Below are 20,067 nucleotides of genomic sequence, written 5' to 3' on the forward strand. Positions count from 1 at the left end.
ACATTGTTACAAATTACGTCAAACAGCAGAAAACCGTACCGTGACTGGTGGCACAGGTGCTGTCCCCCCAGTGGGGACAGGGTTTAATCCACAAAGGTAAACCCAGAGTCTGGGCATACCTCATTCTTCAGTAATTAATGCTAAAATTACTCTTTTTAAAAATACATATCCAGATACTCCCTTTCCCTGAAAAGCCTCATCTGGAAGCTTAATCTGCTTGGTTAGATGCAACAGTCCTTGGTGGTTACCCTCCAGGCTTCCAGGGCTTCAGCTACTCCAGAACATGAACCTGTCTTCCTTGACTGAAAAGTCACATCAGTATTTACAGCCCATGCTAATTTACTTCGCTTACGCTGGCAATAAACCCATCAAAACTTAACACGCAGTCAAAGCTATTTCTAAGCTACATGACTTATGGTCAGAAGTATCATCATACCTTGATTTTAAATTCCAGTTGGGAGTTGATCGTGTACATCATTTCCGTCCTTTCCATTTTCCGAGCACCTTCGTTGCATAAACGCACCAGCTAAAACCAAGACATTTATTTAACAGGTTTAATGTACTCAAGACTTGTAAGACAAACTCTTGTTCCTTTATAAAACACACTTCCAGGGACGCATAAAATTTATGAAGGAACTGACATTTTCACACTGGATCACAAAGTTTTCAAGACCAGGCTGAAGGTGGCCCCCAGTAAGCAGGTCTGACCCCACAGCCGATTCCACCCAGAGGCTGCACTGGCTGATCTCCTGAGATCCCCGCAACCTGAGTTACCCTACAAAGCCATGAGAATCAGTTGTTCTTCAGGGGAGTCTACATGGTACAAAGGTTCAGCCCAAAGTTCTGACTGAGAAGGGTTACAGCTCTCCTGTAGCCCCCCGCTACCCAACCAGGCCACGCAAACCCACTACACATGCAGAGAAAGCTTTGGTTTTAATAAAGAATGCCCAGTACTTCGCAGCTCCAAACAGCCTACAATGCACTGTAGTTTTGGAAATTCCCAGATCTTGGAAGCAAAAAATAGCTAGCCCTTAGATCCTTAAGTTTTTGTACCACCATGTTCTGTTTTAAAGAACTGTCTAGTTCCAGAACATAAATATTAAACAGATGGACTGTAATTTCCCACTATTTTTTTTTTTAAAAAGGTAATCTGATTGCTCGGATTCAAATGGAAGGAACTGGAGTTTATTATACAAGTGCTGTTGAAATTTGCAATTCACTCATGGAAAATGGACTTGTGCTCTTCTGCCATCCGTTCTTGGCAGAAGAGCATGACTACAGGAGAACAGTTTTGAACAACTGACAGAAGATAATCTGATTAATTTACAACAAAAGCTGAAGTTTGCTCAGAAAATTCAGACTTTCACTGTCAGGACAGCATTTTGGCTTTTTTTGTATCTGTGGCCCACCATATGGCTTTCTGTTGGAAGGAGTGGTAGCAAACAGGATCAATTTGTCCAGCTACACAATGAAAGCAGTGAACAAAATGGGTAATAAACATGAAAATTAATTCTCTAGTGACTAACAAAAAGCAAAAGCAGCCACTTCTCCAAGTGGATTTTTGAAATAACAAAAGCATGCAGTGCAATTTAGACGGGAAAACAAAGCAGAAAGAATTCTGCATCCAGATTAAACTTCTAGGAACATACCTTGCTCACTTCTTTCAGAGCTTGCTTGCAGTTCTCGTATTTTGATGAATCCTTAGGAGTTTTCTGACAAATAGTCTGAAATAAAATGTCAGTTACTTCAGAAAACTAAGAAGCACAGACCGTAACAAATACAGAATTTTATGTACATATTAATTGGAAACCCAGTGATAGCTGTGGACTGGGGTAAGCGAGGGAACACCAGATCACTCCTTCAGAGTGCGCGGTCACACGAAGGAATGCCTCCCATGAAAGCTTTCTAGAGCCACGTGATGTAAATGATGTTTTGCCCCTCTGGGCCAACCTCCACCCGCAGGCACGCTGTGGCAGAGCTGGGCTGTGCCCTCCCGGCGAGGGGAGTTGCTGCTGCCCTGCCTCTTCCTTCTTCCCAAACCACAATGGGATCCCCTGCAGCCGCACAGGAACAGGTCATTCCTGCTGCAGCATTACGGTTTTCCTGGAAGCTGAACTGCCCACTGAAGTACAACCGTAAGTGCAATAAGAAAACTGCGCCGGGTTACTCTGTCTGACCTTTTTGTGGAAGGTAGGTATTCCCAAAGGATTCACAGAAACAGCTCGTAAGGCTATGCTGTTATGTGTACCGTAGAAAAATATACATAACTATTATTTTATTAAAACAAACAAGCACATGGGAGAGAAGGCAGCTGCAGCATCCAGACAGAGCAAGTACTGGAAAGTAATGAGAAATAAATTCTATGACTTACACATGACAGTTTTAACTATTGACAGAGTTTTTCTTATGAGTTCGAGGTGGAGATGAAGTGCTGTCAGAAACAGGCATCTAAATCGATGACAGACCAGTTAAATCACTTTTTTTTCATTTGTTTTAATGTAGTTGGAGCCATATTTCTGGTACTGAAGCCTTAAAAATCAAATTCACTTTGAAGTCTCGATATAAGGTTTACACAACCATCTCCAAGAAAAACAAACAAAACAAAACTGTAACAGTGGAAAGTAAAATGCTTGGTTTGCTTGTTTAGATTCTTTTAGCCAAAGAGGGGAAGGATGCAAGGGGAAGGATGCAAAGAAAAGAAAAAACTGAAGAAGGGAAGGCACACCTAGTGGGTTATTATTCCATTTTTCACCTAGAAACGTACTGCAGGGAAGACAGTTTTCAGTGTCCATGAATGAACTAAGTAACTATCTACATGATCAAATTAATCAGCGCACAGTTTGCAAATATATAAAACAAAACTGTTAGTCCTGCTTCTGGATCCTGCCAATGCTAGAATCAGAGCCTGGATTTTCATCTGCACTGTTGCTGGTGGTCAAGCTCATAAATTTAGTTCTAGCGTTGTGAACTTCGCTTCACAAACGCTCACTGGCACATCATCAGGCTTCCTAAGTCACGCAGTAACCTGCGGAGGAAGGGAACATCCCAGTGTAGCACACTGTGGGGACAGCAAGCGCATCAATACTGTCCCGCTCGCCAACAGCCACCATGCGCTCGAGAGCGGAGTTCGTTCTTCGGGGTTACACCAGGACCCTTTTACCTGAGGGTCTTAACGACCCTGTTCCTGGAAGTATTTACTGTTAAAGGACCCTCACCTAACGTATATGACAGGAAGTCCTGTTTCTTAAACTGTAGGGTTTAATTTTAACCCAAATACTATATACAGGTTTTGTGCTAGGTTCCTCCTTGGTTTCATCATTGTTTTGACCCTTTCCTACACCATTTTTCTATCAGAATGTCAAATATTTAATTTTTGAATGGAGGATCAGGAAAAGGAGATACCAGGCACAGTAAGCAAAAAACCACAACAGCACTTCACAATCAACAGAGCAGTATCTACAGCGCCGGACTTGGTGTAAGTAAGAAGATATGAAGAGAACCAGGAATTTTGTAAGGAACAATGTAACATTAAAAGAATATGCATCAAGGAAAAATAGAAAAATAACTCTGTTCTCACATCCATCAGTAAGGGGAGACGAGTAACTCTCTGCATGGGAAGAATGAGGAAAGAGATCATTGGTAAATTCCGGCAATCTTCATGGGACTCGATCCGTGATAACACCTCTTTAAATGCTGGATTTGTGGCTCTGTTGGGGAAAATGGGAAGAGAACTAAACAGTATGTTTTACCGAAGAATTGTGAAAGTTGCTAGATTTTAAATAAATCGTTATTCTATTAATAGGAAAGTGTGATCTGCAGGAGTCATACTGACTAAGCCTTCAGCTTTATTTACGTACAACGCCAGACCAGTATTGCCATTTAGAAACCTCAAGTTCTCCTGTAGACAAACGTGAGTGCAGCAGCCTCCCGTGGGACAAACACGGCATGTGTGTCTGACACTGACTAAACCATACTTGTCAGTGGAGAGGGAACGTAACACATGACCACAAACAGACCGGCCCGCACAGCCAGGTGTACTTTCACTCTCAATTACTTCAAAGGAACCTGTACATTGAGGAACGCTGAGCATGTAAGTACATGCTCAGCTGGAAGCCATAGGTTTTGCACCAAACACCACAGCCTACTACCCACTCGTCCTACAAAGGGAGTGATTTTGCAATCGTATTTTAAAATCAGTTCTTACAGTAATTTCTGAAGCGTTCGCTGCTGATAGACTTCATTGGTGCAGTATTTTACATATGGATCAAACGTTGAGGAGGTATGCTTTTCAACTATATCACTGATATCATCAATAAAGATGTTGTTTTGATGTCTTGCTTCAAGTTCTTTAAAGAACCTGTGAAAAAATAAAATAAAATAAATTACTTGTTCTTACAAAAAAATTGGACTTTCTCTCACATTTTACACTTCACCTGACACAACCCCTGACTTTCATAAGCTAAGGACAACTTAAATGGTTTGTGGAAGGGCGAGATCAGCTCTCCTTTGGCAGAGGAGTACGGGAAACCTTCAGACGATACAAGTCAAAGGGTGGCGATGTCACCTGGCAGAGCTCAGTGTAAGCGATGCTGGCAAAGCGACTTCCCATTCTCTAGCTGCAGCTGCCAAACCCAAGAAACAGCACTGCTGATCTGGTTAGACTAGAATTTCTAGAAACAAACCACTTCAAGCACACATTAATACATTTCCTCTTGTAACAAAGGCAGTATGATACCAGAAATGTTCAATGAAATAAAGCTCTGTGTGACTGCTAAACGATGAACAAAACCAATACACAGCAGGCTGAGCTGGACATGGTGCTCATGTGCCATATGCTCCAGTCTGCCACCGACACCAAACACAGATTGGAAACAGGGAAAATGGGAACAGAAACCAAAACCCTGTGCTGACTTCTTACCCTAAACATGCCTGCTCTAAGAACTGCCCTATCATTTGCCCTCTGGTCCATATATGCAAGTCTCTTTGGCCTCTGAAAGCTTTCCAATCCTCCCTGCATTTTGAATTTTACCAGAAAACAAAATCATTTACTTCCACAATGCTCATTAGAAGTACTTTACAGTTTGGGGTATAAGAGCTCATGCAGATCAGCTATTGCAGGTCATTAGAATTACCTACACTGGCACGCCAACGTCAGTGCAATCCTTAAAAACGCAGAAGCTGCTGCAACCCATACACTGATCTTGCCTTCAGCCTCTATACTGAATAGCGAATGCTGTACCACTTAAAGGATGACGCACCTATGTTGAGTTAAAAGTCGGGAAGTGTCCAAGGACCCTTATTGCCACATGACGGATGCACAGACTGCTAAGTCCTTGTGTTGGTTATCTTTAGAAGGGACATTTGGTCTTAGATTCCTGTTGTACATGCAACGTGGTGAAGATGGAGACTTTAAACGTGACCGCTAAGGAATAAGAGTCTGTGCAGAGACAACTCCTCAAGGACATTGCGCAGGCACGAGATATGTAAATGAATTCTCAGAATTGTAATGAATATATAAACAATTTCTTGGAAAACTAATGAATAGGTCTGAGTAGCTTGTATAAAGGGGGGACTGAAAAGTCCCCTCAGTGTGCATGACTTTGGTGGAGCGATCCCCCATGCACCCAGCGCTCCAGAATAAAGATAACCTCTGCTCGCCTGCATATTGCTGACTGATTCTTCAAATCAATACAGGATGAGTCCCTCAAAGAATCCTGAACTCCCTAGAGTAAACCAGCTAACAAAAAAGTTCTCTTATAGCACAGGGGAAAAAGAAGAAAAAAAAGCTAAAGTATTTTGAAATGTTTTATTTCAGCCCTTTATTACATTATCTAATTACTAACACTGGCTCTTCAAAATCCTTCTTCTTGCAGCATTTCCTTTTTTTTTTTCTTTTTTTAAAGTGCACCACCAGTGTTCTCCATAGTTTGTTTTACAAACAAACCTCAAACATGTAAGAGGAGGACAACAGGATGAACAGAGACTTGCCATGCAAGTGTTTAACAACACGGGTAAACCAAAACGAAGACATTTTTTCAGGGGTGCTTAGAAGCAGCTGCCTAAATTGAGTGGTTGCCAGAGTCTGTCTCAATCACACAGAATAATCAAGGGGTGGGGTGTTTTGTTTGGGATTTTTTTGTTTAGTTTTGTTTTTTAAAGGTCTGACACTAACTGCAGATTGCACTGCAATGTTTATCAGTATTATCATTTAATGAAAAACAGGACACTGCCTACAGACACACCTAATGCTGTCTACTACAGTGCACAGTTCTCTCCTCACTCTTCCCCTTTAAGCGGTGCCACAAAATTTTCCAATAGCCTGGCTGCTTCGTGCAGGCAGCCCTCCAGCAGCCTTCTGTCCTCCACCCATCTTATTTCAAAGCACAAAATATTTCAAGTTGTCGCTGGCTTGCATTATGCTACATACTTGGTTTTTTAGTGTCAAGAGCAGCACTAACTGGCAAAGCACACAAAGTTGCTATAAGATCTCATACGATCATGGACAAGTACTACAGTTAACAGTTGCCTGAAATTTCACTGGCACTGGCATCCAAGAAGGAAATAAAAAAAAAAAATTAAAAAGTTTCCAAGTTACACAGTCTACAATTTCTCACGAACCAGATATCAACCGCTGACCACCATTGGCTGCAGACAACTGCAATTCATTTCTACTCTACTCAGACATGTTTATAGTTGGGAGAACTCGTCGGTGCGCTGCCAATTTACTCTGCTCAGGAAATTAGGAAATACAACATTTCTTCCTGCTGTATATGTTATGGCACGCTGACAGGGTGTGTGACCATGCTGGGTTACAACTTCCACTTTTAGAATCTATCCAGTCACAGTCACTGTAAGGAACAGTAGAAATCTTGGATAGTAATTTTTTTTTTTTTTTAAGACAATAAAAAGAGAGGGACAGAGAGAAGCAGCATTCCCAAGTACCACCCTCCACAGAACGTACTATTACCTCTGGAAACCATGCATCAAAGTTTGATTAAAAGGTTGTCTTTTTTTGCATCCATCTGCTAATTACAATATCAATCAGTGATAGACGCATCATAAAAACCTTTTTCTTAAAATTTTATGACAGAATCTCTCAAAGATCAGTACTGAGTGCCTGAGTGATTATATTCAATATAACCAACTACAAATCGGTTGCACTGTGTAACTGGCTTTTTTTGCTTAATATCAAAAAGATTTATTTAAAGCATCTGTTTCTGGTAAATCCAAAACTTTCCTGGTTAAAGTTAGATCCAATTCAGTGAAAGTCAAACAGCATCACAAGACAGTATTTGATCTCCCTCATCTTGCCCTTATGTTGTTTAAAAGAAACATCCAATTTGTAATACTCAGGCTCCCCCTCCCCTAAAGGCTACGTGCCAAATTTAGAAATACAGGTTTAACTCATATCCTGCTTGTTTCTTTTTATAGCACAGGATCTAGAAACACCAGAGATCTCACCAGTACTGGACTTTGCCCATCTCTAAGACAAGAGTTTCCTCAAAGTTTTGGTGGGTCCTGTTAAGGGTGTTCCCATGTCCTTAGGTAGATTGTTAACAAGCTGGTAATTGCCACCAGGAACAACATCCTAACAGGCTTACTCGGGCAATTTTCTTAACCTGTTTTTTTCTACTCATTAGCACTGCTTTAATCAATGACTGATACCCACAACTTTCTCAAAAACTCAAGTTAATTCAGCTGTACAAACACAAACGTGCAGTGGTACACGCACAGTTACAAACAATTCCTACAATTCCCCTTTATAAGGCCTCAACAATGTCTCATTCCCAACTGCAAAACTCCCATCAACAGAGTTCTACTTAAACAGGTGCCATGAACCATTCTGGGCAACATTTCTTCTCAACATTTACTCTCCCATCACCCCTAAATAAAGGTATTAGCTGGGCAAGGCTTACATTCACATGAATACTACATCTTGCTATCTGAATATTCCAGAACTAAATTGTACTGAATTAAAAATAATTCCAATTAGGCAGATAAAAGAGATTTTTAAATCAGCAGTCAAAAAACAATTATCTTACAGAATCAATTATTATCTGGGAGCAAGTAGCATGTAGAACCAAATGACAGCACGTAAAAGGAATATACAGAAGGGTCAGAGCTACTGCAAAAAAATTAACAGTTTATTTACGTCAAGGGTCACTACAGAAGACAAGTGACAGCAAAGCCTTTGCGGTGAGTGAGACTAGGAAAGAGCAAGCGTGGTAGAAGATCTGTCAGAAACCAAAGTAACTGGGGAACACCAAAAGCCCCCAGAATGAGGTGATCAGCACCTGAGAGCAATAAGATTTATGAGGTCATTTTATTCTGTTTGCAAAACGACAGAATACATGCAACAGCACTACTAGGCTGGCGAGAGGGACAGATGGCACGGCATCCTTGTGGGTTTGAACACGGGTCATTACGTAGCGATCGAATGCAGGTTCTCAAACATTTATCTGACTTTTTCTACTGCCAGCGGGTTCATGCAGCTCTCTGTTGCCTGCCATGCTGGACAGTGCTGTTGCTCCTCTGGCCAACCCCACACTCACTGAAAGCATCAGTCCATGACCAAAGCTGTTCAGTATATGGAAGCCAACTGCAGTCTGGCTTGCAGCTCGCTTATTTCAAAGTTCATTATTATTACTGTTCTTGCTTAATGTTTTTAAGTCATAATGACCTGTATGTCTGGCATAAAAAAGATTATAATGCGGATTTAGCTTCATAGTGGTGTTGCTGCTGACAACATTACTGCCCACTAACACAAAAAGCTGCTGCTGGAATGGAAGCAAGTACAATTTAGCTGCCTCCTCTTAGCAAGAAGGGAGCTGACAAAACAACTGCTAATTTCTGATAACTTCACATCAAAGTAATAAAAATTTCTGATCAGCCTCTCCAAATCTGTATCTTCTCATCAGGAACAAAAGCTTAACATCTGCATTACAGATCTGGGTTGGTTTTGTTTGCTTTTGATTGTTTTTTGTTTGGTTTGTTGGGGTTTGGTTTGGTGTTTTTGTTTGGGGAGGGGGGGTGGTAAAATAAGGCTTTCCACAAAAAATTTTATGCTGAATCAGAATCAGAGCTCTTAGCAAAACAATGGCTGCAAAGAGGGCATTTAAAGTGAGGGACTGCATCCACAGGCCTTTGAAATAATTTGTTTGTTACAGGGGTTAACCTTAAGTAATGGAAAACAATAATACATACACACAATACACACAATAATACATGCACACACATCTATTTATAATGCCTAACACCACAAAGCTAATAGCCCATAAAAATACCTTTTGTTAGGCAATATCCACTGAGCGATTACAAAGCCAAACAAGGGGGGTGGGGGGTGGGGGGAAGGGGGTGGGGAAGACCCTGACAGCATATTCATTCACTCTTCAACAAAGTGGCACAACTGTCAGGGAGCCTCCCCCCCATGTCACTGCCCCAACGGTAAGCTGCCTGCCTTTTCAACTCTGCACAGCATTCCGGCAGAAATCCAGAACAACAAAACGGCCGTGGCAACCCTGCCAATATATTTTGTTACAGTGAGATTCTTCAGATAGCAGGTAAGTGCTCACAGCATCTAGCTCAATGGATGCATTTCAGAAAAACAGATCTTGATTCAGCTGATTAATACCCACTGACGAATGAACACACAAAGAATGCTCTGTGGCACCAGAAATGTAAATCTTTCTGATCAATGAGGACATCGCAACAGGAGTCTTCATTTTAAAAACCTTTCCCATGCCAAACAAAGTAACGCTTTTTACACTACCGAGAAGCAGCAGGGTACTGTAGAGGAATTTTTAAAGGACCTCGGTCCTTTAAAAATTCCTCTACAGGGTACTTCTGCCTGTCTCCACGAGTCTGAAAAGTTACCTACATACTCACCTGTCACAGAACAAAAAGATCTCTTGCATGTCACAATTTTTAAGCCATTTTGTGAAGCTTTCTAGCAACAAGGATGAAGACTTTCCCCATGTATATACCCACTAGAACAGCCACACCAACACACACAGCAAGCAAAGACCTCAGAGAAGGACTGGACACGTCCCACCCCTCAGCCCTGGGCTGTCACCTCTAACCCCTAGCTCCGAACAGCCACCTGTGGGCAAATACCGACGCTGCTGCATGCAGGAGAGCTAATCAGTCCTGCTATCTGGGAAGAAATTTCTGTTAATATAAAAACTGAACCATACACAAATACAAACTAAGCACTGCTGAGTCTTGAGGGAAGCGAAATCAGCCAGGGAACTCTCCAGCACAGTCTAGAAATAATGGTGATTTACAGAGCGCTCAGGAAACTCTTCAGAGAAAGTCTGGCATTTGTCATCTTGTTTCCAACTACAACCCCCCACCCGCTCCGCCAGGCTCCTGCCCCACCTCCCCAGAGCCCAATGGGCACAGCCCCACAGCAGCTCCGGGTTCATCTCTGCCCCGGGGCAGCCCTGTCAGGCTGGCAGCTGCCTGGCTTCGGCAGCTGAGGGCACACGGGTTCGAAGTGCAAGTGTGCTCCGCGCCCTGCGCCAGCGCCGTCTGAAGGAGAGCAGCAATGCCCGTCACCAGCAAGGCCAAGGGGCAGGACATGCGACACTGCACACCTTCAAATGCTGCTGGATTCCTCCTTGTGCCATCACAGGCACTTCAGCCTCTTTCCTACACATTGGTAGCAGTTACCTGGGGCAGCAAACTATCACACATGCTAGAAGGTAGGGAGAAAGTTGCAGGTTTTGATACTGCTGCACATAAAGCTGCTTTTCCTATAAAATGTATAAATAAACACCTGTATACACAATGTTCATGTTGATACAGCCACACCTATAGCAGAAGTTACAGCACAACACGCAGGAGGCAACATTTCCTAGGTGTAAACACTGCACAGACCTGCCTTGCTGTTGGCAAAGTAATGTGGAACAACATAACCTAACTCATTACCTGCAATGAGAGCTTTCTCCTCACAAATTTCAAGTTGAAAATCTCATCTAAACAAAGCACACCAACCAACAATACATGAGAGGAGCCAAGGGAACACCTGTATCTCTACCACCATGACAGCACTTCTAGACTTAACAACTCTGTGCCTTTTACACATGGAGGGCAACAGCAGTTCTCTGAAACAAGACTGACATCTTGAAGACTTCTCAGTCTCAACCAAGAAAGGCTGCTTTGTCACTCCTTATCGGTCTCTGCACAAGGAAAGCAGAGATGCAAGGTCGGGAACTGTTGGACATCCATCCACTTTACTACCAGAGAAATATGCAGATAAATAGCTTCCCTCTTCCTGCAGCAACAGTGTCTCTGGAAACTGGTGAAAGATTCGTAAGCTGCTGCTAGAACAAGCCCTGCAAGACCAACCACAAAGCACAACTGCTTGATGGGATCTGTGTGAGCACTAAGTTTCAGATGCTCACGACAGTGATGCTCTGCAGGAAAGGATGCGTAAACACCTACTGGATAAATAGTTTTTGGGTTACAGCTGGAAGGCTTTAAGTATTTTTGTTCTACTGTCCTTAAGCACAAATATTCTCATAAAGAACTCCCTATGCAGAGGTTCGGCCACAGAAGAAGAGCCAGAGGTTCCACGAAGTGCATTACAAATGCTGCTGTGCAATTAGTTTTTTTAACAGAGAATATGTTTTTACAGAATATAGGAAGGGGTTGCAGTACAAGTAAGTACTGTGGCAGATGGCAGCTTCATCCATAGTTACGGCAATGCCAGCTTCGACAGCTCCTGTCCAACTTACTCATTCCTTTTCCTACCATGCTCTTTCAGGTACATCAGCACAGCTGCTCATGGGCTGAGAGGTGATGAGATCTGGAAGCTGCTCTGATGGGGATGCAAAGGAGGCAAGAGAAAAAAACCTCTGACCAGGTTTGCTTTGCAAGTTATTTTTCAGCTGTATCTCATCTGGCTGGTAGTTGGCTGACCTGAGGGAGTAATGGAGGAGGCGGGAAAACTCCAGGCACCACCAGCACCAAAACTACCCCTTTTACATCAGAGTGCAAAAAATAAAAGGATACAAATAAACTCTACTACGCTGGTCCTACAGCAGCCCTCTACAACAGAGGGGGCTGTTACAACTCTTTGGGTTAAACTCACAGTTTTAAGGCCATTCATCTAGAATATGGTTTCAATCCTTGTTTCAAACAGTATTTAATCTCAAAATGAGTTATTTTTATTTGATGCCAAAACTATCTGTTGCTGGATAACACAAACCATCTTAAGTCACTGGTGAAGGAAGGCAGGGGGGTTGGGTGGTTAACGTTAAAAACAGTCATTTAGAAGACAATTAGGTAGAGAAGTATCAGTTCTTAGGCTGAGGACCTCAGCTAGAGAAAGAAGTATCTCCAAAAGTACTTGAGACAGAAGTAAAGGAAAAACTGACCACGAAATCCTAACGACTGGCAGAAGAGTTCTGAAAAGTAATCTAATCAGAAGAGGAAAGGTTCTAAGGGGACCTGACGGTGAGTCTCTCCTTGGAAGAATCTGGGACACTGAGTTACATACCATCTGTGCTGCATTTCCACAGGAAGATAAATTGACAGTACAGCGCTTCAGTCATATTTTTTTCAGAAAGGACACAAAGACAATTTGTCAACATAATTTTGGCAGTAATGCAACACATGAAGAATACAGAGAGGACAGCATGCAGATTAAGTTTTGAATACAAGTATAGATAGGCTAGAAAAAACATCACCTCTTTCTAGAGAATTCTAGTAAAACAAGTACGATTCTAATGGCCACTATTCAATAATACTGTTTCTGTAAATTTAAAATAGAAATTGAGTTACCTTTCAGCTGACAAACACCATTGATGTCATCCAGCAACCACAATTAAAATCCAGTAAAAATGCACACCCACCATCATGCAGCTGAGATGGCACAGCAACTGTACCACTGTAACCAGCATCTCACAGCCTCGGGTGCTTTGCAGTTGTTTTTACTGAACCCTTTCCCCCTGAAATATACACTGTTCCGCAACATTTGCTGTCAGTCCAGTTCAGGCGAGAAGGAAACAGAATCATGTTTTGCAGGAAAAAAAGGAACCAGAGACAGCATTACACAGCACAGGCTGCCAAGGCCTCAAGAGAAAACCAGAGTAGCACAGAGAACAGCCAAGTGGTTCACAGTGCAGCCAGTATCCTGTGCCTTTTCAGGTGAGCTCAACCCCACCACAACAGTTTAAATCAACCCCTACCACAGACGAGGGTTGAGCAGGACTGTTCTTAGTTCTTTCCTCACCTGGCATGCAAATGCTTGAGAATATTGTCATCATATTATTTCAGAGAAGTTAAGGGGAAAAAAGAATGCATTGAAAAACGACCTTGATTTACTGCAGAAAATTCTTGAGTAAAACTCATCAGAAGAATGGGTTCCCCCTACCCTTCAGGCAGTACTGCAGTTTGTGATGAGAGGACCTTCATCTGTTGCTTGTGATCTGGGCAAACAGTAGTCATTTAGGTTTTGATTACGCGGCAAAAAGAGCTGATCAATACAGGATACATCTACACTGCCAAGTAAGAAAATCCTAAAATCCAAACAAGATACTTAATCTAATACTTCATCATGTAATCTCTTTCAGAAACAATGCCCTGAAGGGTCTACTCAGAGCAAAGCAGGAGGTGGCAGCTCCAGGGATCTGGAAAACACTGGCAATTCGGTTGGTTGGTTTTTTTTTTCTTTTAAACGTAATCCAGCTACATAGTGTCTATTTTAATTAGCAAAGTAAGTTAAGACAATCATCAACATGATCTGAAGTTCTCCTTAAAAAGATCACACCAGCTAGTACAATTTTAAATGGATTAAACCGTGACTATACAAAGCTTGACACAACTTTTCAAGATCTGCTGGGTAGAACACCATGGAGGCAAGGTGCTAGAGAGAAACAAAACCATGGTTACACAGTCAGCATGTAAATGACTCCTGGGACACAGAAGATTTTCTGAAGAAATACAAGTTTTATGCAACTAATGTTTACACTTCATATATCCGGCAGGGGGGATATAACTGCATAAATGCAGTTTAAGGTTTATGTTTATGTTGGTGTTTCTTGAAGATACTGTACAGTCCACGTGACAAAGTAAAGCAAGTTTATTCTAGCTTCTAGTCCCATCTAGCTTTAATAGCTGGCTTCAGGCTGAAGCTAAACCCATTGGTAACAGAGACACAACTGCAAATGCCCTCCACCAACACTTTCTGCGCCACACACAGCGTTACTGAAGACTCTCAGACAGCCTCTCCAAAAGTCATTTTTTACAACACCTCTGAGCAGGCGTGAAGGCAAAGATAAAGATGCCTGAGCAGAGACTGTGAAATCTAACACACGCTATATTTAATTTCACGGAGGGTCACACAAGTCTGAGACAAGCAAACCGTGAATAGATTCAGTTTTCTTTGCGATTAGCTGGCATTCCTACAGAGGGGCACCTGAAATGGAAAACACTGACAGCCTGACAGCTTGAGCAGGACTCTACACAGGACAGAGGGGAACGTACAGAAAAACACTTCTGTCCACTACTCTAAACCAGTGTTTTAATATAACACTAACTGTTTCAGAAAATCTTTTCAGAGTTAAACCCATCCCTATTGGCAACCCCCCACAGCTCACTATCAGCAGTATCTTGGGCTGAGAAACTCTTCCATAGGTGCTAGCCAAAAAACCACTTCCCTGCTTTGGTCACCACTGTGGCTGCAGGTGACACATCAGAGCTACAGGAAAGGAAAGCTCTGGGATCAAAGTCTGGGTTACCAGGAAGGGCAGCGCAGCAGCAGAGGGAAGAACAGGCTCACAAACAGTGTCATCATTCTCCAGTCACTGTGGCAGAGTCACTGTCCAAATATGTTCCTGTTGCATCCTCCTCCTACACGTAGCAACAGCTGGCAACAGTTCAGTCTATTTGTACAGCACGAAAATACACATGAAGGTGATGCATACAGATCTCTGAGTTCAGGGTATTCTTTTCAGTATGTTTAAGTGAATAAGCTTACTCTATTTTCTGGGAAACTATATTTTCTTCAAGGGCACTTTTTGTATAGGTAATTGCCAGGTATTTACTAAATTAAGTATTACACAATGCATATATGTATATGTACAAAAAATTCTAAACTTGTTCAAAAAAAAGAAACCATTCTTTCTCTTAAGTTCTGTTCACACAAGGAAATGAATGGAGGGAAGTATGATTCTGTTCAGATTTGTTGTTCCTGAGTGTTGAAGTCATATCTAATCTTGTCTCCAATAAGGAAGCTAAACTATAAAAGAACAATCACTGGGTCAGGAATGCAAGTACCAGCTGCGTATTATTTTAAAGCTGCGGTCTACCAACACTGCTAGTCATTTGCAAAGACACAGTGCAAGTCAACTCAGAGTTATTTCAGCTGCCAGAAGAACCCTCTGAACAAGTACCTCCTAGATATTCAAGCCAAAGAGTTCAGCAATGAGTGCTGATGCCAGAATGAACCATGAAGGAAGCAATCTGAGGAAACACAAGGATAAATGCACTGTCTCAAGTCATCAATATGATGCAAATCCACAAACGTGTTCTATGGGCACATAAATTTAAAGAAAAAATACAGTATTTTGCACTCACTGCTCTACAATACTTCCTCCAGAATCCCTGGAATCTCCTGACAATCAAAAAAGGCCCCATCAGTAGTAAAAGCAGATTATTCAGCTAGGCTGGGAGAAAAGCAAAAACCGCAAATGAGGGAGAAAAGCAAAAACCACAAATGATAAACGTAGCCATGCTCTGCAACACCTCAAGAACCCAAGCATCACCTGTGGTCAAGTGCTCACCAACATCTGCCATGGGTACCAGTGCTCACCAGCATCAGCTTCTGCACAGAGCCACAGACACCCCACATCCTGCTTCCACATCATTTGGGAGGATTTTCCCCCCCATTTGTTCCCATTACTCTGTCCAACATAACCAACATCACTCAGACTTACTGATAAGGAAGCTGCTTATCCGTGTCACAATGTCCCAGTATGAACATCTTTGAAAGGGCAGAGAAATTCTCCCCCAGAATATACCTCAGTGCCACTTCACCAACACAGTAACCACATGCAGCTGGGTGCCCTCAAGACATTACTCAGCTTTCTTCAAAAACTGCTAATGGCCACAACTGGGATAAAACACCGAACACAGACTAAGTTTATCAGTCTAGACCAAACAGGAAAAAAGGATGTTAATGATTTATACCACTGTCACCTGGAGATCAAATTGGTGATCTGTAACTTAGGAATAATTCTCTATCATTGTAGTTCACCTGAATCACCCAGGGTCTACTCACTGTATTTAAGTTTTTATTTTTACTTTTTTTGTTTTATGTGGGTTTGGGGTTGGGTGGTGGTGGCGTTTGCAATCTTCTAAAGAAAGTGAGCAACAGAACTCTGCATTCTCTAAAAGTAATCTATTTAATGTCTAGTTAACTGATTCAATACACACACTCCTTAAATAAACACTACGACTGTATTTTCCTATGGAAAAAGATGAAGCTGGATCATTTAAGGTATGCTGGGAAGAGGTGAAACATGAACCTGATTTACAAAACAGTCCTAGGAGAAAGCTTACCTGGCTCCTAACTTATATTCACACATACAAAATTAAATTGAAGATACTCAGATAAGACGTTAACGTACCTCACAAACCCACACAAGCTTCACTACCAAAGTCAAGACAGAGTTTAAAAAGTCAGACCTGTCAAAACATTTTTTGTTCCTGCTTTTCCCTGCTAATCTTGTGATACTCTGTAAGCTTTTTGCCTTTCGCTGACCTAATGGCAGACAGAAACAATGCTAAAGCTTTCCTTTCTCCTATAAATTTGCTGATTTGACCCGTCAGACCAATTGTTCTTCAAGGCATTTCACTAATTTCCCTGTAACTCCCCTTTCCCAAGCCAAGCTCTTGGGAAACTGACCTCTTTTGCACTGCATACTGAGACTGGAGAGTTTTTCTCACTAGTAAGATAGATTGCACAGTATTCTCAGACTACACAAGCACAGCACACAACTTTTACTGCTGAATAAGCTGGCCTATGGCATCCTCCATCACATCTCTAACAGCTTGCACTGACTCAGGTTGCAATTTGTGGGATTTTGTGTTCGATCAGTTATGAATTCCCCTATTACACATACAGGCAAATCCGCAATAAAAACCTTAAGCTTTCTGAAGCCACCTTACAAGACATTTTCATAAACAAACACATTGTATGCTGCACAAATTATTCAGATCAACTCTTCTGTGTTACAGACATTCCAATAAGCTCCCAAAAGCAGAGGCTGTCTTTGCTGTCTGTACTCTGCTTCTCACAAAGGCAGCTTTGTTCCATCAGAAATGGCCTTGTCATGCATCAGAAGCATATCTTGGCATTTCTAGAGAGTTTCCATTAAACATGTTCCAAGTCAAAGTTCCTAGATATAAGCTTTAAGCAATTTTGACTAAAGATAGTATTTTTATCAGTTCATGTTCCTCAGCTCACCAAACCTTTGTCTGAGCAACCAAAACCACTGATAAAAATATGTTTGAGTACAAGTGTGGTTAAGTAAAGGAAAGGTTGCCTAAAATACAGCATAACGGAACAGATCTTCAACTTTATTGCAAATTTATAACAAAAGCTTGAAAATGGGAAGCAATAGTTTGGAGATACCAAGAAAAAGGCTTCTGTTTTAAAATCACTTTCGTTATTTACACAAATGAGGTTGTGAAAAGCAGCACAAAGTTTTGTTATAGTTTAACAGTATTGCATAACTCGGGAAATAAAGTATGTTTTCATTTAAGCTTAAAAAGGAGTTACAAATTCTGGTTTTACTCCAAGCTATAAAACCCCCAAGTTCTTAAACCGTTAAGACTTCCCAAACAAGAAAGAATTAAGATTATAATTTTAGGATAGTGTAGTATTTTTCCATTCTCCCACCACGCCCCCATCCCACTTCCTCTGAAGACTGTTAATCAAAAGGGTTGTAAGAATTCCCCTAAAAATATTGCTTCCCCCACCTCCATCTCTGCTTTAATTATTTTAAGTAAGAAATTTAAAAGTGGATTTAAGTGACTTGGAAGGCTTATTCAACAGAGGGAAAAAACCAAACACACATCTGTTCACACAGCTATTACTAGTATGGTCAGCTGTATCTTAGAGAAACAATCCAAAGGAAAGGCAACGTCTGCACACCAATTAAACCTTTGATTTCTATTAAGCCATCTAAAAAAGATGGCAATCACCCTCTAATATATGACGGTCCTGTGACATCAATGTTTGTCTAACAAAAAACAGGCTCATGACACTTTTACAGTTCACATTTTGTCTAAGGAGAAGACTGTAAATTCCTTGAAAATAAGGTCTTTGTTAACCTGCACTCACTGAGAACACTACTGTCACACCACTCTCATTCCTGCAGTAGCTGTGGATTCAGACAATATCCAACTTCTGGCAAAAGACCTCAACTATGAGAGAAACAAAAGGGAACAGGGAGATGGAGAAATGATTGTACACCCAATAAGTCCAAATATACACCTGTTCTGTATCTCCTAAATTAGGTATGCACTTGACACCATACATTAGACACTCTCACATGTATGCTCCATGAAACTAAATCTTATTACTGCATAAACTTCAGAAGACAAAGTCAAACTGCTGCACAAAGAGGTAAAATTCCACAGACTTCACGGGGTTTCAGAGCAATAGAAGCAAGAAAGGCCATTACCATGACTGTGAACATAAAACTTGAAAAGTTCCACAAAGTTAAATACAGGTTTAACGCTAAAGAATTCAGAACATCACAATTTCTACAAGAAGGAAACAAAAAAAAAAAAAAAAAAAAAAAAAAGCTGAAAAGGTAGGAAGGTCTGGCTCCAGAAACATTCCCAGCCTGAAAGATTCCTTATCCAACCATTAGCCCCATTTCTGAAACGATGCTAGTATTTTTCTGTTCCACAGGTAAAGAGAGAGACATTTAAAGCTGTACAGTGCTATAGTTATGATCAATCAGTATCTTAACTAGGCCATCTGCATCCTTTAGCCATTGTGCTTGAATTCAAACTGGAAATAAGGTCTATGAAAGGAAGCATTGACATTTTTATTTTTTAGTTATGTAGACCCCAGTAATTCACCTGCTGTTACTACTATTAACCAGGCTAAATAATGTACAAATTGAAACAAAGCAAAGCCTCATTAAACAACTGTTTGAAGTATTCATACCCTGCAGTACACCGTGAGTGCACATACATATGCATGTCCTGTATTAAATAATCCTGGCAGTAATTACCAACAATCATACAACAGACTTTTCAGCGTTTGTATCATGTAAGATCTGACATTTCCTTTTTGTAGTGTGCCCGTTTTTCTTGTTATTGACTTTGTACCAAAGGAACTTATATAATAAAAACAATAAAAAGAGCACAGCAGATCATCTTCTTTTTAACAGAAATACATGTCTCTGGTGTCAGGTGCTATGGTGTGCACAGCACTGTTCATAAACAGCAAAATGCCTACGCTGTTTACATAAAAGATACCACAGCCACACAGTATGCTGCACATTGAGTCCTCAGTAGAAAGTAAACAGTGATTCAACTGATTAAGGAAAACACTGGCAAGAGTCAGTTCTTAAGGGCAAGTATGAAACTCTTGCTCAATCCTTAGCAGTTCAGTAAGGGCAGACCAAGTTTAATTCAACAGACTGTAAAGACTAGGTACAAACGCTTAATGTATCAACACTGAGCTTTGGAGCTGTTTAGATTTGAAGGACGCTTATTTCCACTAAAATACACTATGTTCTTTCCTTCTTACCAATTTTCAGAGAAACTAATACCAAGCCTACCCCATTAAATGGGGCTCCAACATAGTGGCAGGGTGAGTCTGTCAAACTCATGCGGCATGTCCACTGTTGGTCGTACTCTCCATCTTCAAACTAGCACAACAGTTTTGGAAGAAATGGTTACCACTAAAACGGTTACTTGAGATTCCAATAAAAAACTTGCTTTCATGTTCAAACAGGTATTAAAATAACCTGACATCTCCAGTTCAGCCTACCTGCAAGCTCTCCTTACTAAATCATACACGCAGAAAAATAAACAACT

General features: G+C 41.3%; 1 protein-coding gene across 2 annotated transcripts in view; it reads right to left on the reverse strand.

The window, feature by feature from the left end:
• The window catches only part of ARHGEF26 (Rho guanine nucleotide exchange factor 26), a 58,733-nt gene that overhangs the window by 22,883 nt on the left and 15,783 nt on the right, over window positions 1-20,067 (reverse strand). For both annotated transcript variants that reach the window (XM_037407573.1, XM_037407574.1), the window contains exons 6-9: window positions 4,205-4,357; window positions 3,578-3,707; window positions 1,650-1,724; window positions 437-526 (exon numbers count right to left, since the gene is read on the reverse strand). In XM_037407573.1, coding sequence (XP_037263470.1) covers window positions 437-526; window positions 1,650-1,724; window positions 3,578-3,707; window positions 4,205-4,357 — 448 coding nt within the window. The remainder of the gene's footprint in view (window positions 1-436; window positions 527-1,649; window positions 1,725-3,577; window positions 3,708-4,204; window positions 4,358-20,067) is intronic.

Source organism: Falco rusticolus, chromosome 13 (assembly GCF_015220075.1).
Source record: "Falco rusticolus isolate bFalRus1 chromosome 13, bFalRus1.pri, whole genome shotgun sequence".
Taxonomy (NCBI): Eukaryota; Metazoa; Chordata; class Aves; order Falconiformes; family Falconidae; genus Falco; species Falco rusticolus.